The 27,961-nt window shown below is 49.2% G+C and overlaps 2 protein-coding genes across 5 annotated transcripts; one reads left to right on the forward strand and one right to left on the reverse strand.

Annotated features, from left to right (window-relative positions):
• On the forward strand, positions 1 to 2,653 carry LOC122381046 (probable enoyl-CoA hydratase). 4 transcript variants are annotated; one of them, XM_043364752.1, is made up of 2 exons: positions 1 to 178; positions 1,673 to 2,653. In XM_043364752.1, exon 2 carries the CDS (start codon positions 1,705 to 1,707, stop codon positions 2,575 to 2,577), a length of 873 nt encoding a protein of 290 aa, XP_043220687.1. In that variant the 5' UTR covers positions 1 to 178; positions 1,673 to 1,704; the 3' UTR covers positions 2,578 to 2,653. The 4 variants fall into 4 exon arrangements, with proteins under 4 accessions (XP_043220687.1, XP_043220690.1, XP_043220688.1 ...); XM_043364755.1 differs by having other exon boundaries at positions 3 to 79; XM_043364753.1 differs by lacking the exon at positions 1 to 178 and adding an exon at positions 914 to 1,015.
• Positions 2,654 to 2,782: 129 nt separating this feature from the next.
• On the reverse strand, positions 2,783 to 27,961 carry LOC122381047 (neuronal membrane glycoprotein M6-a-like). The gene is made up of 7 exons (XM_043364756.1): positions 27,762 to 27,961; positions 21,013 to 21,070; positions 17,792 to 17,951; positions 15,172 to 15,331; positions 5,480 to 5,630; positions 4,934 to 5,082; positions 2,783 to 3,952 (listed from the first exon to the last, which is right to left on the reverse strand). The coding sequence occupies exons 2-7, from the start codon at positions 21,014 to 21,016 to the stop codon at positions 3,824 to 3,826; spliced, it is 753 nt and encodes a 250-aa protein (XP_043220691.1). The 5' UTR covers positions 21,017 to 21,070; positions 27,762 to 27,961; the 3' UTR covers positions 2,783 to 3,823.

Here is a 27,961-nt window from a genome sequence, read left to right on the forward strand (position 1 = left end):
TATCTATGCACTCTATTGCTATCGTCTGGATAAAGATAGGCCTCTCTTGCCTGGAGGCACAAGTCAAGATCGTTTTCATGTGATTCTAAATGCACTCTTAATGGTCCGCAGACTATTAATACCGTTTGCCAAGTTTATAGACATATTCGTCCAAGGAGACTGCGAATTTGAATTCGGGGTTAGTCTCAAACGCAGTTCACACATGACCGTCAGTCTGTCGGTGTCGGGCCCGTCACCGTCGACCTGACGGCCTGCAGCCCGTCAAACGAAAGTTGAGATTTGGTAGCTCCCATTGGCTGCCATATAATGTGACAGAAATGGCGCACCATTTTCGAGATTGACGCAGATGGGGGAAGGGGATGGGGGAGAGGGTAGAGGCCGAGAGGTTAAAATATTATTTGAATTACAGAAATAAATTACCACGCATTTACATTTTTATGTCAAATAATGCTGCAACTTTATTTAAATGAAAGACACATCGGTTCGTTGATTTAAATCAGGGATCGAATCTCAAGATATCGTGCCGTAATAAATACTTTCATCTCAACAAATGGATGGAAAATGGTATAAATGATCCTAAAAATGCATATAAGCTTCATGCTGCATGATAACGTTCCTTTTCCTCTTCCTCCAACACGCAGACATTCAAACCGACGGGCCCGTCACCGTCAAAAGTTGAACATTGCTGAACTTTCCAAAGCGACGGCCGTCAGGTCCGGCGCCGGCGCAGTCAGCTGTTGCCGGCCGTCGAACGCCGCCGGTTCACACATGCCCGTCGACCTGACGGCCGTCGCTCCGTCGGTTTCGGCCGTTTTGACGGTGTCGGGCCCGTCACCGGCAGACCTTACGGGCAAGTGTGAACTGCGTTTCAGTCTCCGTGCAAGAGAGGCCTATCTGATATATACGCATCTGATATTCTTCCAGACGATAGATTGAGTCCTATCTCAATCTAGGCAAGTTGCCCTCAATGATATAAATTTTATTTGCTTGTGTATGACATTGATTCCCTTCCCAGGTAGGTACTTGCTCTCATTTTATCAATGTATGTTGGTAGGTATGTCCCAGCTGTTGCATATATGTATTGTTAAGGACTAATATAAACCAACTTAAATGGAAATGAAACATATAGACAACTTAAAAAAACATTGTTACCCACCCAAGGACTATAGAACAGTTTCAAGAGCTCTCCTCAGTAGGCATGGATCTATTCAGGATAAAAGATTAGGTGCGTTTCACACAGCCTGCCTGGTGCCTCTGCTCAGAATGTGTAAAAAATGTGCCTTATACAAACCTTCACTGTAACCTCATTGACTTCAGACCACCAGGAAACTAAAACATTTGAACTTAACGTTGTTTTTCATCAATGCAAGCCATGCACTCATCCCAGAAGCTAGTACCTAACACTCAGCTTGTATCAGTCCACTTCCACTCCTTCCACTTCCACTTATCTTATTCTCACTGCACTGTAAAGCAGGGGCTTTGGATGAATCATTGTATTCTGTTTCAAAATATGTGACTTGATTTTGGTGCTCACAATTATGCCCATGGTAAATCAAAATGAATTAGTGTTACAAAATACAGATTTTCATTGTTGTCAGGCAATGTTTATGTAATTGTTAGGAAGTTCATACACTCAACATCCCTATACCCATAATTTCTACTTTGTTTGCAGGTTCACAGCTGTGGTTTTGGTAAGTGGAAAGGATGGCAGTGTTGCGTTTGCTGCGAGAAAGGGCCAATGGGCCATTTGGGCTCCAGCGTTGCTTATTCAGCAGCGACCCGCCGGCTGATGCGGCGCCTCACGTGCTGACGGGCCGCGTCGGCTCGGTGACGACCATAGCGCTGAACCGCACCGCATCGCGCAACAGCATCTCGGCCGAGACGGCGCTCCAGCTGACGGCTGCGCTGCGCCGGTTTGAGGCCGACACCACCTCGCCAGTGGCCGTGCTGCACGGCCGCGGCGGCAACTTCTGCTCGGGCTGCGACCTGGCCGAGCTGGCCGCCGGTGAGGAGCCGCCGCCGGGACCCGCCGGCCAGCCGTGCGCCAAGCCGGTGGTGGCCGCCGTGGACGGGTTCGCAGTGGGCGGCGGCCTGGAGTTGGCGCTCTGGTGCGACTTGCGTGTCGTGGAGGAGACGGCGGTGCTGGGTGCGTACGGTCGCCGGTTCGGCGTGCCGCTGCTCGACGGCGGCGCCGACCGCCTGCCACTGATGGTCGGCCTCTCGCGCGCGCTGGACATGATCCTGACTGGACGCGCCGTGTCCGGCCAGGAGGCTTTCGAGTGGGGGCTGGCAAACCGGCTTGTGGCCTGTGGCACCGCGCTTGCCCAGGCAGTTAACCTGGCATCCTCGATCGCCAAGTTCCCGGCCGAGTGCGTGGCGGCCGACCGGCGCGCCGCCTACCGGGCGGCGTTCGAGGCCGCCTCGCCGCAGGAGGCGCTGCGAGAGGCGCGTGCCGCCGGCCGGGGGCCGCTCGAGCGGGAGGGCCGCCACGGGGCGCGCCGCTTCCTCGCCGGTGTCGGCCGCCATGGCAAGTTTAACATCCACCCCGAGAAACAGGAGGAGTGGAACAGGCGGTGACGGCGCCGCGCCGCTCCGCTGTGCTGGTGACTGGGAGGGTGGGAACTGGGAGCAGACTGACACTGTGAAACGGAACACTGCACTGAGCACGTCCCGCCTTGACTGTGCTTGGTCAAGGTGGGACGATGATAGAGTGCCGTTAGGCGCGTCCCGAGGCGTGCTCTTGTATGCCCATTTGTTACTAGTCACTTCGGGAGAGACAGCGTTAGAGATTAAAATATATTATAAATATCAAAAACATTCGTCTGCACCCCGCCGTTGACGGGACCATCGCGCTGCGCGGCGTCCATCTGGCAAGAAGCGGCCGGTTCCGACTGCGACGCAGACTCTGTGCTAATGCCACCACCGGCGCGGCGTGTGAAGGCTATCAGTACGATGCTGTGCGCGGCGCTGGGCCCAACGCCCCCTCCCAAGCCCTGCACATCCTGAGCCGGGCGAACCGGCCGCCGATCCAGGACGGACGGGCAGAAACCGCACTGCCGCCCCTTATACCAGAACGCTGATAACTAAAATTAATCCGGCGAAACCACCTACCGCGAACGCTCTCTAGCTGCCTCGAACATCAGTTCATCACAAACAAGTGGTAGCTTTGTTGAATAATATCTCGCACGCAGCCAGCTGTGTTCGCGGGCCTTCAATCGCGGGCGCGACCTCGAACGCGCGTGCCAGCTCGGCATCCTGCTGCGGGCGTCCATGTGTGAATAGCGCGATCAACGTGCGGTGCGTCGCGGACCCACGAGTGTCCATGTGCCTCCAGTGGCACCTCCCAGTCCCGCTGGTCACCCCTCCCCCCACACACACACACTCGGAGTGCTGCGTAACCGACGGAGACTGCACTCCAAAACACACTACTGGAGACGCACACACATCACTCACAAACCTACACGCTAGACATGGGACAGGAACTGGACGGAAGAAATCACAACACCAGACGGGATTGTACATACACGGACGATGGTCGGGTAACACGGCCCACTTCTCAGCGCCGCCGCAGCAGCAGGCACCCGGCCACAGAGCACGCAATGGTGCGATGGCGTGGGTCCTGCCGGCACTCGGCAGCACGCTGTACGGATACCAGCACCCAGCGGCCGAGCGGGCCTGTGCTGTCTCTATACGTGACACTAGTGACAGACCGCCGCCTCATATACATAATCTCGGTGCCATCCTCCGCTGATCTAGCGAAGGTTAAGTAACGAGCCGCAGGACAGCGGCTCACTGCCGTGGGAGGCCGGGCTGCGAGCCGAGCCTAGAAGCGGTCCTTGGCCAGAGTGCCCGGCTCAGACACCTGCAGGTACTGCATCTCGCTGAGGTCGACGAACTTCTCCTGGTCCTTGATGTGTGCGTAGTTGGCCGCCAGACACATGAGGTAGTTGACCTGGCGGGACGGGACGGCCGCCGGCCGGTCAGACGCGTACAGTCATCATAGGTGACACTGGACACCAAACACCGGTAACAAATGGCCAGCTATCAATGCTCGATGATGTCGGCGGGCAGTTTTACAACTAGTTGAACCGCGCTTGACTGGCGCGGGGGGGGGGAGATTCTGCAGACGTAGAGCCCCTTCCCGTTTTTATCTTGTAAGCCGCTAAACGTATCAACACAAAACTTTCAGTGCCTTTGGCCGCATCAATTTGAGACCTTGTGCCAAAAGGAAAATTTCGTACCTACCCCACTGGCGGATCCAGAAAGGCGGTCTTGGACGGTGAGATGGGAATACCCCAAACAAGTTTCTCACGTCACCCCTGCAGCTGCAACTTTATCTATTGACGTCTTCTTTTCAATCACTCAGCATTAAAAAATCGCCAGTCAAAGCCATCCGTTCAGATTGGTAAAACCGCACATTACTTTAGCGGTGGACTGTACCACCACGTTTTACTAGGGTTTTAGCATAAGATTTAAAAATCGTTAGATCTGCGCTGACGTCACAAATTCTAAGGAGGCATTCCTATGCATTAGCCCCTTAGAATCCGAAAACTGCAGACTTTGAAATTAAATATCTCGGAAGTAAAGCATTTCTAGATGTGAGTGCCCAAACCGGTGACTGCAAGCCAGGGACCCCAATTTGGCTATCTCACCTCAAACCTACTGTTAAGGTGGGATGGTAACTTTAATATCGGACCCAACTAAGTAAACAGCGGAGTAACAGAGTAACGCACTGTGCGGGACGTAGCTCGCAGCAGCAGCAGCAGCAGTCGAAACAGGCACGTATGAGGAACTGATAACGATGATAACTGACTGATAACTGATAGCATTGATGACGATCGTAAAATGACCGTACAGCTGGGTCTTGTGAGAGCTCTATCGGAAGAGCAGAACGCAGTTGGTATGGGCCGCCGGCCGCGTCTGCCGCGCTCACCAGGCTGAGTAGCACCAGGAAACAGCCGACCGCCGACAGCACCAGGTTCACCTGGATGTTCTCCACGTAGTCCTTGCAGAAGAGCTTCTGCTCGCCGGCGCCGCACACCTGCATGTCCTCCTCACGCGTGTTATTGGGGAACACGAACGCTGGGAACGGAGGCCAGGCCGCGCGTTATTGGGGAACACGATTGTTAGGAATGGATGCCCTGGCCAGTGGTCAGAGACAGAGCCTGCCCCCCCCCCCCCCCCCCCCAGCTGCGCTAGCGACGATCGGAGCCACGTGGCCGGGACGGCTGAGAGGGGGTCTGCCGGTGACCCGGCCAGGTCATGCGCCAGAACGGGCACCAAGATAATGTGGTAACAAGATAACCAAGATAATACAAACGAAAGGGAAACGAGCGCCCCACAACAACCCCGTCAAAGAGCGCCATGCACCACCACATGGTGCCTTGGCAGTGCCAAGGCAGAAATGAGTGCCAACTTGGCACTCATCGTCGATACTCATCGATACTCTGCCCGCCCGCCTCCCATCGGGAGCACCCACCGAACTGCCTGAAGTCGATGCACTCCTGAAGCACCTGGACGCGGTCCGAGAGGCACATGTTCCAGAATATGGCGAACATGACGCAGCCGATCACCAGCACGCCGAACATCAGCATCCAGGCCATTTGCAGGATGTAGGCGACACCCATGAACTGGAGCACAGAGACGCGACAGCCAGCGCCACCGCTCAGTCACAACAGCATACCAATGGCGGGGCACAGTAGGCGATATCATGCCGCCATTTTGTTTTAGCACAGCACGGAGTTTGGTGCTGAAGGGAAACACCAGTTGGGCCAGTGCGGGACCAAGATTCAAATTGCGTAGAAAAGATTCAAAACGAAATGCAACTGCTTATCAGTGGCGGGGGATTCGATTCGGGGTGGGGGAGGGGGAGGGAAGGCAACGCCCCAGACGATCTGATATGCCAACTTTGCATCAATTTTCGCTAGCATACCTATGTCCGTCCCAAACTTTTACTTACGGGTCTACATACCTTGTGCGGTTAAAGGGAATAGTTCACTTTCTTGAAATCAGCTTTTTTTTACAATGGATTTATGTTTTTTTTTCTGCTCAGAATGATCAGAAAATAAAATAAAACATTTTTAGAAGAAGGATTAAGTGTAGATTGGCATTATTCGACCACCAACTTTATCGCTATTATAACGGGAGCATTGGAGCCTCACCAAACATGCCAGTTGGCGGTGGTATAACGTGTAAGTAGCAAGTGGCAAGTGCGATGCCACAGGGTAGGTAAAATAACTGCCAGAATATAAAATTGTGAACATTTTTGCTTCGTTTGCACCATATATTACGTTACAGGGTGTCCCGTAAGTTCCTTCTCACCTAAATTTTTCTTTTAGAGGCTCTCATATTTAACCCTCGCCGGCACAGGCCATTTTGCGTCCTTCGACGGCATAAGGGATGTTGATCAAGACAGCCCATATTCAGCCCAGATTCAGCCCGGATTCAGCCCAGATTCGGGACACCTCCGAACAAGCTGAAACTCGCACACAATGTAGGCCATGACATGCCCAATCCACAGTCCAAGTCATTCGGTGGCACTCCCAGCCGTTTGACCTACAGAGGTCAGCAAAGGTCACGTGGCCCAAATTTGCACAGCAGATTGTGGCCCACCCAGTAGAGCTAGAGCGCTGAAAATGACACCAATCGACTCGCCAGCATCTAATCTTACTTTCCCAACACTCATTTGACCTCTCAAGGTCATGCGATGACCTAAGGTCATTTGTGGGCTATGTCGAAAATACACTTGCACAGCAGTTTTCGAGTAGAGGGATTGACCGAATTCCAAATCAAAGCATATTATCGGGTAGCCCATAGGCCGTAGTAACTTTCCTTAAAAACCGCTTTTCGATATGTGACCCCGTTTGACCTCGGCAGGTCAAAATGTGCAAATAAACGACACTCAATACGTCACAGCCCGGATTCAGCCCAGATTCGGGACACCTCCGATCAAGCTGAAACTCGCACACAATGTAGGCCATGACATGCCCAATCCAGAGTCCAAGTCATTCGGTGGCACTCCCAGCCGTTTGACCTACAGAGGTCAGCAAAGGTCACGTGGCCCAAATTTGCACAGCAGATTGTGGCCCACCCAGTAGAGCTACAGCGCTAAAAATGGCACCAATCGACTCGCCAGCATCTAATCTTACTTTCCCAATACTCATTTGACCTCTCAAGGTCATGCGATGACCATCATGCGATGACCTAAGGTCATTTGTGGGCTATGTCGAAAATACACTTGCACAGCAGTTTTCGAGAAGAGGGATTGACCGAATTCCAAATCAAAGAATATTATAGGGTAGCCCATAGGCGGTAGTAACTTTCCTTAAAAACCGCTTTTCGATATGTGACCCCGTTTGACCTCGGCAGGTCAAAATGTGCAAATAAACGACACTCAATACCTACGTCGCAGCCCGGATTCAGCCCAGATTCGGGACACCTCCGATCAAGCTGAAACTCGCACACAATGTAGGACATGACATGCCCAATCCACAGTCCAAGTTATTCGGTGGCACTCCCAGCCGTTTGACCTACAGAGGTCAGCAAAGGTCACGTGGCCCAAATTTGCACAGCAGATTGTGGCCCACCCAGTAGAGCTAGAGCGCTAAAAATGGTACCAATCGACTCGCCAGCATCTAATCTTACTTTCCCAATACTCATTTGACCTCTTAAGGTCATGCGATGACCTAAGGTCATTTGTGGGCTATGTCGAAAATACACTTGCACAGCAGTTTTCGAGTAGAGGGATTGACCGAATTCCAAATCAAAGCACATCATCGGGTAGGCCATAGGCCGTAGTAACTTTCCTTAAAAACCGCTTTTCGATATGTGACCCCGTTTGACCTCGGCAGGTCAAAATGTGCAAATAAACGACACTCAATACGTCGCAGCCCGGATTCAGCCCAGATTCGGGACACCTCCGATCAAGCTGAAACTCGCACACAATGTAGGCCATGACATGCCCAATCCACAGTCCAAGTCATTCGGTGGCACTCCCAGCCGTTTGACCTACAGAGGTCAGCAAAGGTCACGTGGCCCAAATTTGCACAGCAGATTGTGGCCCACCCAGTAGAGCTAGAGCGCTAAAAATGGCACCAATCCACTCGCCAGCATCTAATCTTACTTTACCAACACTCATTTGACCTCTCAAGGTCATGCGATGACCTAAGGTCATTTGTGGGCTACGTCGAAAATACACTTACACAACAGTTTTCGAGTAGAGGGATTGACCGATTTCCAAATCAAAGCACATCATTGGGTAGCCCATAGGCCGAAGTAACTTTCCTTGAAAACCGCTTTTCGATATGTGACCCCGTTTGACCTCGGCATGTCAAAATGAGCAAATAAACGACACTCAATACGTCGCAGCCCGGATTCAGCCCAGATTCGGGACACCTCCGATCAAGCTGAAACTCGCACACAATGTAGGCCATGACATGTCCAATCCACAGTCCAAGTCATTCGGTGGCACTCCCAGCCGTTTGACCTACAGAGGTCAACAAAGGTCACGTGCCCCAAATTTGCACAGCAGATTGTGGCCCACCCAGAAGAGCTAGAGCGCTAAAAATGGCACCAATCGACTCGCCAGCATCTAATCTTACTTTCCCAACACTCATTTGACCTCTCAAGGTCATGCGATGACCTAAGGTCATTTGTGGGCTATGTCGAAAATACACTTGCACAGCAGTTTTCGAGTAGAGGGATTGACCAAATTCCAAATCAAAGCACATCATCGGGTAAGCCCATAGGCCGTAGTAACTTTCCTTAAAAAACCGCTTTTCGATATGTGACCCCGTTTGACCTTGGCAGGTCAAAATGTGCAAATAAACGACACTCAATACGTCGCAGCCAAGATTCAGCCCAGATTCGGGACACCTCCGATCAAGCTGAAACTCGCACACAATGTAGGCCATGACATGCCCAATCCACAGTCCAAGTCATTTGGTGGCACTCCCAGCCGTTTGACCTACAGAGGTCAGCAAATGTCACGTGGCCCAAATTTGCAGAGCAGATTGTGGCCCACCCAGTAGAGCTAGAGCGCTAAAAATGGCACCAATCGACTCTCCAGCATCTAATCTTACTTTCCCAACACTCATTTGACCTCTCAAGGTCATGCGATGACCTAAGGTCATTTGTGGGCTATGTCGAAAATACATTTGCACAGCAGTTTTCGAGTAGAGGGATTGACCGAATTCCAAATCAAAGCACATCATCGGGTAGCCCATAGGCCGTAGTAACTTTCCTCAAAACTGCTTTTCGATATGTGACCCCGTTTGACCTCGGCGGGTCGAAATGTGCAAATAAACGACACTCAAATGAATCCGGGCTGAATCCGGGCTGCGACGTATTGAGTGTCGTTTATTTGCACATTTTGACCTGCCGAGGTCAAACGGGGTCACATATCGAAAAGCGGTTTTTGCGGAAAGTTACTACGGCCTATGAGCTACCCGATGATGTGCTTTGATTTGGAATTCGGTCAATCCCTCTACTCGAAAACTGCTTTGCAAGTGTATTTTCGACATAGCCCACAAATGACCTTAGGTCATCGCATGACCTTGAGAGGTCAAATGAGTGTTGAGAAAGTAAGTTTTGATGCTGGCGAGTCGATTGGTGCCATTTTTAGCGCTCTAGCTCTACTGGGTGGGCCACAATCTGCTGTGCAAATTTGGGCCACGTGACCTTTGCTGACCTATGTACTATGTAGGTCAAACGGCTGGGAGTGCCACCGAATGACTTGGACTGTGGATTGGGCATGTTATGGCCTACATTGTGTGCGAGTTTCAGCTTGATCGGAGGTGTCCCGAATCTGGGCTGAATCCGGGCTGGGACGTATTGAGTGTCGTTTATTTGCACATTTTGACCTGCCGAGGTCAAACGGGGTCACATATCGAAAAGCAGTTTTTAAGAAAAGTTACTACGGCCTATTGGCTACCCGATGATGTGCTTTGATTTGGAATTCGATCAATCTCTCTACTCGAAAACTGCTGTGCAAGTGTATTTTCGACATAGCCCACAAATGACCTTAGGTCATCGCATGACCTTAAGAGGTCAAATGAGTGTTGGGAAAGTAAGATTAGATGCTGGCGAGTCGATTGGTGCCATTTTTAGCGCTCTAGCTCTACTGGGTGGGCCACAATCTGCTGTGCAAATTTGGGCCACGTGACCTTTGCTGACCTCTGTAGGTCAAACGGCTGGGAGTGCCACCGAATGACTTGGACTGTGGATTGGGCATGTCATGGCCTACATTGTGTGCGAATTTCAGCTTGATCGGAGGTGTCCCGAATCTGGGCTGAATCCGGGCTGCGACGTATTGAGTGTCGTTTATTTGCACATTTTGACCTGCCGATGTCAAACGGGGTCACATATCGAAAAGCGGTTTTTGCGGAAAGTTACTACGGCCTATGGGCTACCCGATGATGTGCTTTGATTTGGAATTCGGTCAATCCCTCTACTCGAAAACTGCTGTGCAAATGTATTTTCGACATAGCCCACAAATGACCTTAGGTCATCGCATGACCTTAACCCGCGCCCCGTTGGGCTCTGCCGAGCAACGCGCCCCGTTGGGGGGGGGGGGGCATTTTGGCCCCCCCCTAAGATCTCGAGAACCACGCAACGTAGCGACAAGCGGCAAACGGTGTTGGATAGCCCTATCAGGGAACTACCTTGTGACCCAATTTTATTGACTTAGGTCAAACCGATGACGTCACAGGTCAGGTCAAAGGTCCAATTTTCACCGTTTACAGGCATTTCAAGAAATGCGTTGTAAAATCGAGTAAAATGCATTTCATTGAAAATCATCGATGGGGAAATGTTCTTCAAACACATATTTTGCTAGTTGAGGTCACTGATACCAGGTCAGGTCACTGAGGTCAGGTCACTGGGGGGTCACAATATGAAAGTGTCGTGTGATACATGTTTTATGGTCCATTTTACATGACAAATGCGATTATGTGGGTCAGGCAGCCTTTGGGGCCAGCTTAGGTCACGTTTTGGTCAAGGTCAGGTCAAGGTCAGGTCAAGGTCAGGTCAAATAAGGTCAAATTTCAAAGTTGATATTTTTGCATAAAATGGGTATCGAATCGATGCAGCTCGTCACGGGGAGTTCAATGGTGGTCTTTGTTTTGCCGTACGAGGTCTAGAATCGCTAAAAATTGAGTTCAAAAATTTGACGTCATCATTTTTGAACAGTTTTTTCGCTATAACTTGGCCAAAAAACGACATATCGATCTGAAATTTGGTATGTATATAGAAGAGCGCAGGGACTATCACATATATTCCGGTTTTTTCGAAATTCGAAAAAAAATTTGGATTTTTTTTTAGTTTTTCTAAAAAAAATCAATTTTTTGAAATTTTTTGGGTCAAAATCCCAAAATTTTGAAAATCCGAGATAGCAGTTTTGTAGCGCCGCTTTTTGTCTATTAGACTATATAAAGAACTTTGAAATTGCTTGATAATTGTAGATTTGGTGAGCGTTTCAAGATTGCATGTTTTTTGCTCATTTTTGCTCGAACATGACCTCAGTTTGACCTCAATAACTCCTGACCTAAGGTGACCTAAGACTTGAAATTTGGTGTGAAGGTGTCAAATCGATGTCCGGAAAGGTACTGAAAATTTGGCGGCGCTGCGCGCCGCCGTTTTCTTGCTATTCAGGAAAAACCACAGGGGGGGGGGCCAAAATGGCCCCCCCCCAACGGGGCGAGGGTTAAGAGGTCAAATGAGTGTTGGAAAAGTAAGATTAGATGCAGGCGAGTCGATTGGTGCCATTTTTAGCGCTCTAGCTCTACTGGGTGGGCCACAATCTGCTGTGCAAATTTGGGCCACGTGACCTTTGCTGACCTATGTACTATGTAGGTCAAACGGCTGGGAGTGCCACCGAATGACTTGGACTGTGGATTGGGCATGTTATGGCCTACATTGTGTGCGAGTTTCAGCTTGATCGGAGGTGTCCCGAATCTGGGCTGAATCCGGGCTGAATCTGGGCTGAATATGGGCTGTCTTGACGGACATGCACAAGGGGGGGGGGGGTTGGTACGACCCCCTCGCGTTTGGCCCCTGATGGAGCTAGAGCTTCGCGGAAAAAAACGAGCGTGTTACACGTCAGGAGAGGAAGCCGATGATACCCAATTTTAAGGTCCTAGGTCATCGGGTGACCTCCCAGGTCAGGTCAATGACCCGAAAACCGGGAAAATCGGGACCTGTTAGAAAGTCGTAAAGTGTGGCTGCTATGTGGTTTTCCGGGGTGCTGATCACGAATATCGTGTTAGTTTTGATCAGAGATGATGTCTTTAAGCATTTAGACCAGGTCGGGTCGGGTCAGGTCAGGTCAACCGGTAGGGGTTGTGACGGGTATTCGTAATACGTGTCAACCGCCTCTGACAGCTTCGTAACATGTTACGAAGGCACCAAAACTACTTCGTAAATGTTCAAATGGTTGCTAAATTCGAATTCAGCTCCAAAAACTAGCCTAGAAACATGTAAAACTCGAAAAAGTGAACCGAGGTCATCAAAGGTCAATGGTCATCAAAGGTCAATGACCTGACCTCCTGACCTGACCTTCAGGTGACCTTGACACCCACCCTAATGCATGGGAGCAACATCATTCATATTACATGTTTGAACGTTTGAAACCACGAAAAGCTTGCAAACGCGCGGCTAATGCGAGCCGACATACGCGGAATCGCGATTCCGGCCAAACATGGTCTCGGAAAAGAGGTCACAGGTCAAAGGTCATTTGGGTCAGGGTCATGAAATTTGCAGGGTAGGTGTAAAATTGATCAATGCGAGGGTACTGAAAGTTTCGTCGCGATCGACCGCTTTTTACGCGAGTTATTCGCGAAAAACCTTAGAGGAGGGGGGTTGCATCAACCCTCCCCCTGTGCCGGCGAGGGTTAAAGTCACGCTTAATTTATTTTGTAACTGAGCTTTTGGGGTTGCCATGACAACTGTGAATATGCTCCACGGTAACTAATTCGTCTAGACAAAATATTCTTTGCTAGAGAGTTCACTTCCTGTGGAGACGGTTTACGCCGCAACATAGAGGTCTCCGATACGGGTACGTCTCGGTATTTAGTCTGCACGTGGGCCATTTGCGACGGTTGCGGGTTGGGGGTGATTGAGGCCATCCAGTCTGTAGCCAATGTCTGTCGCTAACTGGACGCACAGTCAGCAAGTGACGCCGATGATTTGTCGGGAGTCAATCGCTGCAAGTTTATGCTCTTTTTTTTTGTAGCTCTTAGGAGTGAGCCATGTGGCCAAAACTGTGTGGCGCCATACCCATAGTGGCCGTCAAAAACGTCTTAGCGTTAGAAAGTTGGTAAGCAGGCTTTTCAGGATGGATTACCAGCTGTCTAAGAGTATTATTTTGGGGTACATAACTCACGGTCACTTGGGTTTAAACTTAACGGAGGACGCAAAACAGTCAAAAATGCCTTAATATGGCCAAACATTTGTTTCGTTATGCCTGAGGCTAAAAAAAAAAAAAAACACGATGACATCAATATGGTCATCTGGACTACCTAGTCCGTGTTCGAGATAAAACACCCGTCCAAACCCCAAAACGGTCCCATATGGGCGACGGAAAAGGCCTTCGTGTCATCCCGCTTTATTCCTATGCAAAAGGCCAGGGTCACGGTAATGTGGGGTAATATGCGTCCAGACGCTGAGCAGGTTGCGATTGATACTCCAGAAACAGTGTTGGGACGCAGAATGCCTCTCCAAGAAGATCTAGGAGGAGTTTCAGCCTTCTAGCTCAATTCGAACCGCAGGTATGAACACATTTTTGGAGGAGAAAATGGCATCCGGGAGGTCGTAGGCCCATCTTCAAGCAAGACAGTGCATCAGTGCAGAGGTCAAGCAAAGCTTAAAAGCAGTGCCAGGAGACTGTGATAGGCGTCTGTGGCAAGATCACATCCCAGGCAACTCATCGGACCCAAATTTCATAAAAATGTATTGGAACACAGATAACAGTAGTACTACTGTTATCTGTGGTTGGAAATATTGAAATCGAGGCTCATCGAGGCGAAGCGCTGTTCCAGCCTCGAGGAGCTCACGGCGCATGTCAAGTCAGTCTGGGCTAACTTCAAGCCTACTATGCTGCTAAACATGCCGGTTGGCATGCCGCAGCACATATTAAGGTGTTTGCCTATGAAATGGGGAGCACATTGAGGGATCATAAACATAACAAAACGCAATATACTCTGTTTTACATGCCAATATAAGGTGAGAACGAACTTATGGGACACTCCGTACTTCGGGAAAGTCACCAAAACCATTTATGGCGTGCTAGCGACCGCATCCGACCCATTGTGCATCTGTATCAGATGTTAAAGTGACCATCCCACCTTAACATTAGTTTTGAGTTGAGATAGCCAAATTGGTGGCCATGGCCTGCAAATACCGGTTTGGGCATTCACAACATCGAAAAATGCTTTAATTCGGAGATATGGAATTTCAAACTTGCAGTTTTTGGATTCTAAGGGGCTAATGCATTGGAATGTCCCCTTAGAATTTGTGACGTCAGCTGTGATCTAACGATTTCAAAACCTTATACTAACATCTTTGTGAAGCAGTGGTGCCTGGTGGTATATGCTATTTGCGCGTAACATCCGCCGTAAACGCCGCACTTCCAAAATGAACTCGCTAGGAACAGCGGAGATCCCAAAAAAGTAAACAAAAGTAAAAGTCACCTTGAAAACCGGTGAATATTTTTCGGTGAAATTTGAGATATTCGTTTTTGCTCTTTCTGAACCGAGCGACATCACTCTCATGCCAATTCATTAACTTTTTGAAGGTGGGAGGGTCCCTTTAAAGAATGATACACCCCCCCCCCCCGCCTGGATAAAAGGGAGGCACTTTTCTTTAAATAGGAAACTACGGCTATTTCAAACGCAATTTCCGTTGAAACGTTCACTAACAATATCCGCATTTTCCTCTATCGTTCCTTAATTAAAAAAATCAAATGGTGGTCGCATTTAAACACTATTCTGAGACAGACGCCAAACAAACCCAACGAGATAGAAGACCGCTTACCAACCACTCAGACAGCCGGCGGCCAACTGAACCCATTGGACAGCGAAACCCACCCGGCGGCAGGCCGGGTTTGCCAACTGAGCCCATCCAGATAACCACTACTACTGCTTGCTGTCTGGCTGGGTTTGTAGAGCCAGCACTCACCACGGCACAGGAGGTACGGCCGCGCGCCCTGCCCGGCCGGCTCCGGAACACCCGCGCGCGCGTCGAGCCCGTGGTCAGGCAGCCCACCAGCAGAATCATGATGCCCAGCGCGGCCATGGCCACGCCGACAATCATACAGACGAGCTGGACGGGCTCCAGCCTGGCGGCAAAGCGGGCCGGGCGTCAGACCACAGACCGCAGACGGGCCGGGCGTCAGACCACAGACCACATATAGCGGGCCGGGCGTCAGACCAGACCACAGGGCGTCAGACCACAGACCACATATAGCGGGCCGGGCGTCAGATCACAGACCACAGGGCGTCAGAGCACAGACCACAGGACGTCAGACCACAGGCCACATATAGCGGGCCGGGCGACACAGACCACATATAGCGGGCCGGGCGTCAGACCACAGACCACAGGGCGTCAGAGCACAGACCACAGGACGTCAGACCACAGGCCACATATAGCGGGCCGGGCGACAGACCACAGACCACATATAGCGGGCCGGGCGTCAGACCACAGACCACATGTAGCGGGCCGGGCGTCAGATCACAGACCACATACCTATAGCGGGCCGGGCGTCAGACCACACACCACAGACCACAGGGCGTCAGACCACAGACCACATATAGCGGGCCGGGCGTCAGACCACAGACCACATATAGCGGGCCGGGCGTCAGATCACAGACAATATATAGCGGGCCGGGCGCCAGACCACACACCACATATAGCGGGCCGGGCGTCAGACCACAGACCACAGACCACAGGGCGTCAGACCACAGACCACATATAGCGGGCCGGGCAACAGACCACAGACCACATATAGCGGGCCGGGCGACAGGCCACATACCACAGACAGCGGGCCGAGCGTCAGACCACAGACCACATATAGCGGGCCGGGTGACAGACCACAGACCACATATAGCGGGCCGGGCGTCAGACCACAGACCACATACAGCGGGCCGGGCGTCAGACCACAGACCACAGACAGCGGGCCGGGCGTCAGACCACAGACCACAGACAGCGGGCCGGGCGTCAGACCACAGACCACATATAGCGGGCCGGGCGACAGACCACATACCACATATAGCGGGCCGGGCGTCATACCACAGACCACATATAGCGAGCCGGGCGACAGACCACATACCACATATAGCGGGCCGGGCGTCAGACCACAGACCACAAGGCGTCAGACCACAGACCACAGGGCGTCAGACCACAGACCACAGACGGGCCGGGCGACAGACCACAGACCACATATAGCGGGCCGGGCGACAGACCACAGACCACATATAGCGGGCCGGGCGTCAGACCACAGACCACAGACGGGCCGGGCCAGGCGTCAGACCACAGGTCTCGGGGCATTCCACGATATATCGACCAGGGGTGCATCTCATATTTCGTTCAAAATACGTCTATCGGGTTATCTGATGCGCTGATTCCAGCTCTGCAAGTTTCAGCTCGATTGGAGCAAGCATTACGGAGTTATAGCCTCCGGCATTTTTCTGAGGTCACGAAACATGACTATATTCGATGGCTTATATCTAAGTGAAAAATGCAAATAATATATGAATGTGTTCACAATGAGCGTAGCAGTAAATCTACACCCCAAAATTTTACAAAATTTTCGTGTTTGATCTCGTGACCTCGTAACCTCAGGTCACGCAACGCGAGCTACGAGGGAAGCATTGTTCTGCCTTTTCGATTGAAAAAAGTAACTTTTGCAGGTCTCCTTTACTAGGTGAAATTCTTGTGAGATTTTATTTAAAAAAAATATTTTAGTTACTTTTTTAGTTGAAGGTTTTATTGGAATTTTCCGCCCGGTCGAACGCCTTGGTGATTAGCCCCTAGTTGAGGTGGTGCCTCGAAACTGAGAGAAGCGTATTGGGATTTGGACACCATGAGAGGAGTGCAACTACAACCAGTCAACTACAACTACAACCGCTGTCACCTTCGTCACAAGGGTAATAAGAGTTTTCCGTCAATAACTTCCGATCAAAATGAGCTACCCAGTGGGAAAAGCCACCAATGGACTCAGGAAGACCTGCTAAATCGAATAATGGCTCAAGCGTTGGATTCAGTCGAAAAATGTGTTTGAAGCCAAACCCCTTTTGGGAAAAATGACTATAGGCAAAACGGAAGGGCCGGCGAAGCAAAAATGACAGAAATCGTGGCGTGATGTCATTAGGAGCCTTCCTCGGACTGGCTGTGGCGGGCCGGTGCAGTGCCTGTGCGCGTCACGCGTGGAGCGCGCCGCGCCGCGGGCGCAGTGCGGACCGTTTTTCGTGCACCTGTCCGGCTGCCTTCCGGGCGCGGCCCCGGGCGCCGGCCGCGCTCCACTGATCAGTGCCGAGACGGCGCGCTTCCTGCCGCCCCCACCCACCCGTGACGTCATCACCGACCGGCGTCTGACGTCACGGGCGGGCGGCCACGTGACTGCAGCGGCCGACCGCGACTAGAGGCGATCGCAGTGCGAACCAATGTTCAGACATTGGCTGTGGTAGGCGACAGGTGCACACCATAAGAATGAACAGCTTCGCATGAACTCACATGCTTCGCACAGTTTCCAGTGGTCTAAAAAGATATGATGCATGAGACGGTCAGCTCCGCCACCTACCAGTCCAGGTGGAAGTGGAAGACTTCATCAAACATCCTAAGGCAGAGTGTGAACACCCTGTAGATGCAGCCGCAGAAGACGCCGACCCCGATGATGCAGAGCAGGGTGGCCAACAGAGTGGCGTAGGGCATCTTCAGCATCCACGACCTGCACCCGTTACCTGGCGACAAAGACACCAGTTAAACCGCCATCCGGACAACAGTTCGTAAACCCAAACTTCGTATGCGCAAGAGTTCGCAGGCAACGGTTCGTATGGAACAGTTCGTATCGGATAAAGTTCCTGGGGAATAAGGTTCGTAACGGCTTAAGCTCGTAGTGAGGAAGTAGTATCGGTCAAGGTTCGTATGACCAAGGTTCGTAGTGGATAAGGCTCGTATACAAGAAGTTCGTTTGCCAAGGTTCTTTTTTTATAAATTTTGTCCGAACCTTTTGATGGGAAGGATTCACAAGGACAGAGCCACCGCTAAGCGAAGCTTGTTGCGATGACCCTGCCCTCTACCCTCCGATCGCGCAAGTCCGATTCTATGGCAGAATTTAAAGTCCAAAGTTTAACGTGCGCACAAAGCCGCGCACGGCCGGTCCCCTCGCTGACTTCGCCTGGCTACGGCCTGCCACCAACCGCAACCATACCTGTCAGGAGGCCCATAAATGTCGAGCGCCCGTCGCGCTTCGAGCCCGGACTGTTATAACCGGGAACGCGTGCTCTCACCACGCGGAGTCCAACGCTCTAACCAACTGAGCTACGGAACCGGCTTCTTAGCTTCGTATGCAAGTTTCCGTATGAGATACGAACGGAAACGGTTCGTGTCATTGGGCGATTAACCCTCGCCCGTATGGGGGGAGGAGGTCGAACGGCTCACTCCAGTGGGGGAAACTGTGGTCAATCTTCCATTTTTAGAAGCCTTTCATTTTTGGAAGGACCTTCCATAAATGGGTATGCATTTTCAAAAAATGGAAGATTTTGCAGGACCCCCGCACTCCGTCCCCACAATTCCGCACTGTAAACAAAGTCGGCGGTATCAAACAAGCATGACCCATCATTAAAGTACTTTTAAAGATATTTACTTTTCGTTTTGGATGCTTTTTGCTTACAAAATGTTTCATAAAGTCTTATAAATCCATCGTTTGTCGGTAAATTTTTTGTCAATTTTCCACGACTCATTACTTTGAAAAATTACATAAGTTACATCCACGCTAGGATTTAGACATCCACGCTAGATTACATTGTACACTTCACTAAAGCGAATTGAAAGCGACCAGGGGCGATAGTCGCATTTGCGGGCCTCATGTTCGGCGGAAATCAGTAAGTTCCAACATATGCGCAACATTTTCTATATTTGGGTACGATGACGTCGTCAGCGTACCCATTTTTGGAAGTTGCGTACCCAAGTATGGAAAATCCTTCCAAAAATGGAAGGCTTAAAAAAAATGGAAGGTTTGACCACAGTTTCCCCGACTGACTCGGTTTTTCGCGAATAACTCGCGTAAAAAGCGGACTATTCAGTCCAGCGCTCCGCTGGGCTATTCAGCCATACGGGCCGTGCTGGGAGGGGGGGAGGGGGGGGGGGGGGTGGATGAGATTCTGCCCCCTCCTGTCTAACTTCCGAACCGATGGTCGTAGAAAGACGGCAATCGTAAGCTCTCAACAAGGCGGATCTTTTGAACTGATTTTTTTTGCTTAAGTAGGTCAGAGGTCAGGTCAAGGTCAGGTCAAGGGTACTAAATAAAAGTTTCTACAGTGTCGGCCTTGCACCGTAGTTGCCAAAGAATGGACTGAGACTGCCCAAAACGTGTTCCTAGGCTATCAAGACAATATTCGTTGCATACAATATCATGCAAAGGTCAAGGTCAAGGTCAGGTCAGGTCACCAAAAACGAAATATAGAAAAGGGCATGTGCGACACATGTTTTATGGATCATTTAATTCATAGAATTCAATATGCACACTCAATAAGTGCTATGGACCACATCTGGATGAATTTCAGGTCAAGGCCAGGTCAAAGTGAGGTCAAGTGAGGTCAAATTTTGAAGTTGGTTGTTAAGACCTAAAAAGGTATCTATCTGATGCAGTTTTCACGGCGAATCGAATGGTGCTAGTTTCGTTTCCGTGCGAGTTCTAAAACTTCCAAAAAATGCATTTTTCAAAAATTTTGTGTGTCGTGACGTCATAAAAGTTTGAATAACTCCCACCTTTTTTAACCCATTTTTCTAAAAATTGGTATGTAGATTGTAGGTACACATAGATCATTTCTGTGGCATACATTCCGTTTTTTTTTTCGATAGCCGATACACTCAAAATTTTGGATTTTATTTTCCAAAAAAGTGAGTTTTTTTCAAAAAAATGGGCCAAAATCCAAATTTCTCACAAAAACAAGATAGATATTTGATAGACAAAGTAGAATCACGTATAACCTTTTTGTTACGTCTTGATTCCTTTAAAAATGAAGATGTTAGCGGCGTTTGAAGTTTTGCCGTTTCTGAGGCAAAAATCGCGTGACATGACGTGACTTAAACGCAATTTTCTGAGGGGGAAAATCCGACGGATTTCGCTCAAATTTTCAGGGAACGTGTTAAATTGATGTATGATCAGGTACTGAAAGTTTGACGTCGCTGGCGTAACGCGTTTATAAGTTATTGGCGAAATACGTGGGGAGGGGGGCAGATTCTGCCCCCCCCCAGCGGGGCTCGGGTTAATAAATCTTTAGTGTCTCGGCTCTCGAAGTAGAGCAAAAGGCATACGGTATGGCTACGACAGCGCACCAATGGCACATCCTTGCAATTAGGTATAGAAGCATTTATGGACGTTGGTGTATGATTAGGTACCCGACGCCCACAAGTACACAAACAGCTGGCCAACTATTGGGCAGAGGGAACAGGGCAAGGCGCAAGGCAGGACAGCGAGCAGGTCAAAGGAGGCAGGGTTAGGGAAGGGCACATGGCAGGGCACAGGGCACAGGGCAGGGCACAGGACAGGGCACATGGCAGGGCACAGGGCACGGGTCACTGGACAGGGCACAGGGAAGGGATACAGTGGGTCAAATCCACAGGGGCTCTGTCCTAAGGCAAGGGGGCTGTTTCCCGAAATGGGGCACAGTAAGTGCCTTATAAGTTATAATACGCCCTGCGTCCTGAGTGGGCAGCTGAACTGACTCCTTGAATGAGGTAGGGGAGGTTAATTTCATAACAGAACTTTGACAAATAACTGGAGAACAGAGTACTTACTCATGTCTGACGGCGTTGTATGCACAGCCTGGCTTGTCCGCTTCTGTCCGATACCAGTCTGAAATTTCCAGAGAAGATGAGAAAAGACAGCTGACAGCAGGCACCAGCAACATCACAACACATTAAATACAGGATCTGGTTTCAAAACCATTATTCATACCGGAGTCCCTTTCGTACATACATACATACATACATACATACATACATACATACATACATACATACATAAAAGTGTATTTGACCACGTGACAGTGAACGACTGGTAAAAAGGCCGTACATGAGCTCCTGTGCAATGGTGGCACCACATGAAGTGAAAAGCATCACAAAAATTAAAAACACAGTGCATTTCAAAAGAACTCCGAGCATATCTACGTGGGGATCACATCCTGTTCAGTAGATCTATGAGTACAGGCACAGTGGACTTTTTATACCGCTCAGTTTTGGCCCGCGGTACGACAAACTTTCGCTGCCGGCGCAGAGGGCGCCTCACATTTGCCAGCTGCTCGCCCGGGTACAGTGGGTGGGCGGGGTTGGCAGCTCAATTCCTGCTTAACCCGCGCATGACATACAACAGACCTCCTCCCGTTTTTTTTTTTGCCATATCTTCTAAACCGCTGGGCGTATTAACAACTTACAGTAGGTATCTTCGGCTACATCAATTTCACAACTTGCGTCAAAACAAAAATTTCGTAGCCACCAAAAGACGGACGGAAATGACGTCAGAGTGCCGTCATGTTCGGCCGATTTTAATGCAAGACATTGAACTACGGTAATCGTTCTCAAGAGCTCAGTTTTTAAAGGGACCCTCCCACCTTCAAAAAAGTTAATGAATTGGCATGAAAGTGATGTCGCTCGGTTCAGAAAGAGCAAAAACGAATATCTACCAAATTTCATCGAAAAATATTCACCGGTTTTCAAGATATTAGACTTTTACTTTTGTTTACTTTTTGGGATCTCCGCTGTTCCTAGCGACTTTATTTGAAAGTGCGGCATTTGTTGCGCGCAAAGCAGCATATACCACCGCGTGCTACAAAACGTTTTAGTCAAACATTTAACGGACGTTCGAAAGCCTGATGACGTCATCAGATTCCCGTAATGGTTAAGAGATAGGGACCACGCTGGTCCCACCCTGCAAGTAAAGGGAAGAAATTTCTTGAACACCATAAAGCTGCGGGGGTTGCGACCAGGATAAATGGTGGTTTCTGAGCCTGGCCGCAAACTTGGCTATCTCAACTCAAAACTAATGTTAAGGTGGGAGGGTCCCTTTAAAGGGATCCTGGCTTCCACCTTAACCCTCGCCCGCACATGGGGGGGGGGGGTTGCCACCCCCACCAGGTAGTCTTTCTGCTCTGCACTCAACATTTTTAAAGCTAGAAGCCTGATTTTTCGTATAGCTGCTCCTCTATCCTTTCTTGATGTCCACTGAAAATGTCAAGTTTCTGTGGTTTTTGGTTTCGGAGATATGACCTTGTTTTTTCAGGTCATGTCATGACCCAAATGACCAATTCTCAACATCTTGCGTTGGCTATGGGCCTTGTGAGCTTTTGACACCTTGATTTCGACCTTTTTTGTCAGTCTTACCTCCCACCTATCATGGAACATGTTGATCGACGATGTATAGTCTGTCAGTTGCAATTGACATCATCGTCCATTCCCCAGGTCAATTGTTTCGGTGACTTTCAAATTATAGCAGGCCCTTCCACGGTCAGGCTTGATGGATCCACCGTCACTTTGCGCGGTACTTTTGAGACAGACTGTACAGATGTCAAGGTCAGGGTCAAGGTCAACCAAGGTCATCTAAAATAACTGCGTTTTAGGCAAGCTTAATTGACTTTGCGTGAAGTTTTTTGACTGCATTTTTGGTAAAAGATTCTCAGATCATGATTTCATGTAATATGGACACCTAAACAATCGGTGCACACATCAGTATACACACAGACACACACAGACATACCAACAAATATCATTGACCTTGACCTAACTTGACCTGAAATGACCTCAGCAGCAAAAACTGGTCGGATAGTGTGACAAAGAGGCTCTAGCTGGCTTGGCACCAGAAAACGGCATCGTCATCGGTATATGATAAGCAGCGCACTTGATATCCAACGGTGACCGAAAACAGCAACATTTTTTAGTTTGACCTGACCTGGAAGGTCAATGACTGACCTGAGAAGGTAAAACTGGGTATCATTGGATTCGTCTCTTCCCAAAGAATCTTTTTGGTCTTTACCGCGAAGCTCTATCTCCAACAGGAGCGAAATGGCGCGGGGGTGGCACCCCCCCCCCATCTGCGTTCTAGGATGGGAAAATGGCATGTGCGGGCGAGGGTTAAAAAAAGGTAATGAATTGGCATAACAGTGGTGTCGCATTGTTCAAATGGAGAAAAATGGATATCTACCAAATTTCATTGAAAAATACAAACCGGTTTTTGAGATATTAGACAATTACTTTTGTTTATTTTTCGGAGCCTTCGCTGTTCCTACAACATCATTTGGAAGCAATAATTTGGTATCTTATAAGTACGGCAGATGTTGCGTGCGAAGCAGTGTTCACCATCACTGATTCACAAAGATGTTAGTGCAATATTTTTAAATCGCTAGATCTGCGCTGACGTCACCAAAGGCGGCGGAACGGGGGGGGGGGACACCGGGGCACCGTGTCCACTTTGATTTTTGCACCGCCCTACCCCCATTAGCCCTATGGATGTTGCATCAAAAGAATGGGACCAAAAGTCGGCAGTGCCCCCCCCCCCTTATTGAAGGTGTTCCGCCGCCACTGGACGTCACAAATTGAGAGGGGGCATTCAAATGCATTAGCCCCTCTAAATCCACAGTGCTGCAACTTTGAAATAAAATATCTCCGAATTAAAGCCTTTCTCGATGTTGTGAGTGCCCAAACCGGTAAGTGGCAAGACAGGGAGCCCAATCGGCTATCTCAGCTCAAAACTAATGTTTAGGTGGGATGGTCACTTTAATTTATCTGATTTCTTTGTATGACAAGACTCAGAATACACAGGGCTATCAAACTATCTCGGATTTTCAAAACCTTAAAATTTGGAAAATTAAAGTGGAGAGTTCAGAGTGGGGTAAGATGCCCAGGGTGGGAAAGGCGCCCCACCCCCTCTAGCGGCGGAACAAAGAATCGAACCTGGACATTTATACTCTTAGCGTAAAGCGGAAGCCTGTCTTGTTAACTGCACAAAAATTTGCGAAGCTCAGTTGGGCAACGGTTGACTGGTGAATCACCAGTAGTAATTGCATGCTTTTTATTTGCTGCTTTCAAAAAATATTTTGGTGTCAAAACATTGTAAATATAAAACATTGATTGATTTTTTAGAAAAACTAAAAAAAAATCATTTTTTTCGAATTTCGAAAAAAACGGAATATATGTGATAGTCCCTTCGCTCTTCGATATACATACCAAATTTCAGATCGATACCCCTTTTTTGGCCAAGTTATAGCGAAAAAACTTTAAAATTGATGACCTCAAATTTTTGAACTCGATTTTTAGCAATTCTAGACCACGTAGCGCAAAACGGAGACCACCATTGAACTCCCCGTGACTAGCTGCATCGAAAAGATACCCATTTTACGCAAAAATATCAACTTTGAAATTTGACCTAATTTGACCTGACCTTGACCTGACCATCACCAAAACATAATCTGAACTGACCCCAAGGGTTGCCTGTCCCACATAATGGCATTTGGCATATAAAATGGACCATAAAACACGCATCACATGATATTTTTAATTTGTGATCTTCAGTGACCTGACCTCTGTGACCTGACCTGGTATCAGTGACCTCAAATAGCAAAATATGTGTTCGACAACCATTTACCTATCGATGATTTTCAATGAAATGTATTTTACTCGATTTTACAACGCAATTCTTGAAATGCCTGTAAACGGTGAAAATTCGACCTTTGACCTGACCTGTGACGTCATCGGTTTGACCTAGGTCAATGAAATTCGATCACAAGGTAGTTACCCATTGGGGCTATCCAACGCCGTTTGCCGCTTGTCGCTATGTTGCGTGGTTCTCGAGATCTTAGGGGGGGGGGCAAAATGCCCCCCCCCCATCAGACCGCGTTGCTCGGCAGACCCCGGCCCTGTTTCACCGGTGATAGCAGCAAGCTGCTATCACGTTTCGCGAGCTGACGTCATGTCGTGACGCCATACTGTTGTCGTAATGGGTAGTTCCGGCGCACGATTGCCGCGACCTTGGCGGCGGCATTAAGTGACGTATGAGCCTAAAAGTAAGAGTTTACGCAGTCATGATAGTATATATATATTTTTGATATATATTTTTTCAATATGATGTATTTAAAAGAAGTTGGGTTTAGGAAAAATTTGGACATTAACTTCGAACATTTAGCTGATGACGTAAAACAATATTGCGGCAATCGTGCGCCAGAATTGCCCCTTACGTCAGCAGTATGACGTCATCACATTACGTCAGCTCGCGCAATTTGATAGTAGCTTGCTGCTATCACCGGTGAAACAGGGCCCCCATCAAGGCGCGGGTTAAACATGCGTGTCCTGTGTCACAACCAGCTTTCAGGGTGTAGTTTTATGGCTAACAAATTGTACTGATTAAATGTTCATTCGGTACCTTGGGGAAAGATGCCCTCTGCCCTGATGGGCAAAAATGCCCCCTAAATCTGTAGGCTGTCCTTCAAGCAACCCGTCGCATTATTTATAACATACTTGTGATGAGAGACAAAAGTCGATCTGGGACTATTGAGAGTCCAATACGGTCGGGTGCTCCCCATGCCGGTCTCTCGGCAGACCTCTCGGCAGACTCAAGCACCATGCAGACCTATAAGGGCCCCACAACGGTTTACGAACGCCACCACGGAGGCTTGTTTGACTAGGCTCGTCTATGATCGTCCTAACGATGACCTATGAAGCCCCTCACGACTACTTTTGAGGGCCCTTACGATGGCGTTTAGTGTCTACCGCCAGTGGCCTATCTACAGTGTAGGATTTCGCCAGTGTAGGATTTCTTCCAGGGGGGTCCGCAGTCAAAAGGGCCCTTGACTGACTGGGTTGAAAGGGCCCTAAGTCAGATCAACTCGGATCCGAGATCTGAATCGTAGGGTGACCGGTTGGAGGGCGACCGGTTATAATCATTAGTTAAGTCATTCGACGATATAACTGGTTTGTGAGTCGTTATTGATGTGATCTTGTCAGGACCGATGTGCAAACTGCGGAAACACTTGTCGTGATGTGGTGGCCATGCATCTTGCCCTTTTCATTTATACGGCATCGTGAACAGCACAGCCATGAACGCATTCCATATTTACCTACCCAGAAAGAACTATCAACACGATCGGTGGCGCAGAGGACTCAGGAACCGCCGCGCCGACAGACCCGCGCTGCCCAGCGCACCGCTAGCTCGGAGGCGGTTGACGAGGCTGACCCCACTGACCTTGCTCTGCGACCCGACTCTCGGTCATGCCACAACCGAGAAACGCTAGCCTCGACGCAAGGACACCTGGCACCATTCATGCTGTCTACAAGAACGGTGATTGGTTCGCTGCCGAATCACGTGGTTGGGGCATCAGTGGCGTAATCAGGATTTTAGTTACGAATTTCCTCAACAGATGGCCCTGACCAACGATTTTAAAATACGGAGTGATCTAGGGGTGGACAGCAAAGGACGAGATTGCAGCTGAAAAGATGTCGGCGCCTGTAAGCTACCTACCGAATTTCATGGCAGTCGGACAAATAGGTCCTGAGATACAGATGCAAACCCTAGCCACCACGAATACCTCACATTACTTCAGCGGTGACCTGTACCCAATGTTTTATCAGTTTTCGTCCTGAAGTGCAGTGCTATGTCTGATAGGAAGCACTTTTTGAAAGTCACCAGAGGTCATCAAAGTGAAAATGTTCCCGGTTTTCCTGGATTTTGATGAATTTTAGCTACAGACGCTAACTCGCTAACTCGAGAACCAGAAGGGCTAGAGAGGCACGGAAAAAGAAACAATAGTCCATTCTAACTCCATTTACAGCGCTATCTGGAGTAGGTAAGACGTCAGAGTTCAGAATTGACCTCAGTTGCACAGTTAAGCCCACAGGCGTTAAATAATGCAAAAATCGCCAATATTGACGAAGCTAGTCTTTATCGGGCATAGCTTCTAACGTAATTTAGCTAGGTCATTAATCTAATTGCCATAGCATTTCTCCACCAAGGAGCGTCGTTTCAAGGCCATCAATGATATATAAGATGACCTCTAATTCAAAATTTGATCTCAGTTCAAGGTCATGACCTGACCCAAATAGGTCATGTTGCATATCAATTGATTAGTCTTGATGAGATAAACACATAGGTACCTACCTAATAAACTTGTCCTGGAATCTGTATCTCGCTTCAATCCCGTATCTTGGTGGCGGCCCCGGTAGCGGTTGCGCTTTATAATTTTTTGCTTCCGCAACTCTCAACTCCACAACTTTTGGGACTCGGTAGCCAATCCGTAACTCCGCTCCCATGAGGGTAGTCCGCTATTTGCAGAGTTGCCGACCTACGTTGCGCAGTGCCCAGCTCTGTATTTTCTTTTCTTTTTTGTTGAAAAGGCCAAGGTCTGAAAAAGTGGCCTAAAACCAGTGAATGAACTAGATTTGGGGGTACCATAGGTTGAGATCTCTATTATGGTTCAGCCCCCCATTCTGGAAGGAGTTCCCGCGCCACTGTATCAAGCAGAAAATAATAACTACAATATCAATCCATAATGATAACAACTTACCTTCGCTAATCGCTAACGCCGCGAACCAGAGTCAACTTGCTTGCTTGCTGGGTTAGGACGCTCAGCCTTGAAGTATGAAAATTCCGAGAATCTTTCTCACTGACTGAACGACTGAACCAGCGACTGAACCAAGGCTATACAACTCCGACTGAATCACTCGGAACGGAACCACTGAACCCTGCACTGAACCTACCGAACTC

The sequence above is a fragment of the Amphibalanus amphitrite genome, unplaced genomic scaffold (assembly GCF_019059575.1).
Source record: "Amphibalanus amphitrite isolate SeventyFive unplaced genomic scaffold, NRLGWU_Aamphi_draft 000112F_arrow, whole genome shotgun sequence".
In the NCBI taxonomy this organism is placed as follows: Eukaryota; Metazoa; Arthropoda; class Thecostraca; order Balanomorpha; family Balanidae; genus Amphibalanus; species Amphibalanus amphitrite.

Coding starts and splice junctions, on each gene's coding strand:
- LOC122381046 (XM_043364752.1), top strand. CDS start 1,705: ATGGCAGTGTTGCGTTTGCTGCGAGAAAGGGCCAATGGGCCATTTGGG.
- LOC122381047 (XM_043364756.1), bottom strand. Junction 5,083..5,479: donor CATCGACTTCAGGCAGTTCG/GTGGGTGCTCCC, acceptor CTCCGTTCCCAG/CGTTCGTGTTCCCCAATAAC. Junction 3,953..4,933: donor TCCTGGTGCTACTCAGCCTG/GTGAGCGCGGCA, acceptor CCGTCCCGCCAG/GTCAACTACCTCATGTGTCT.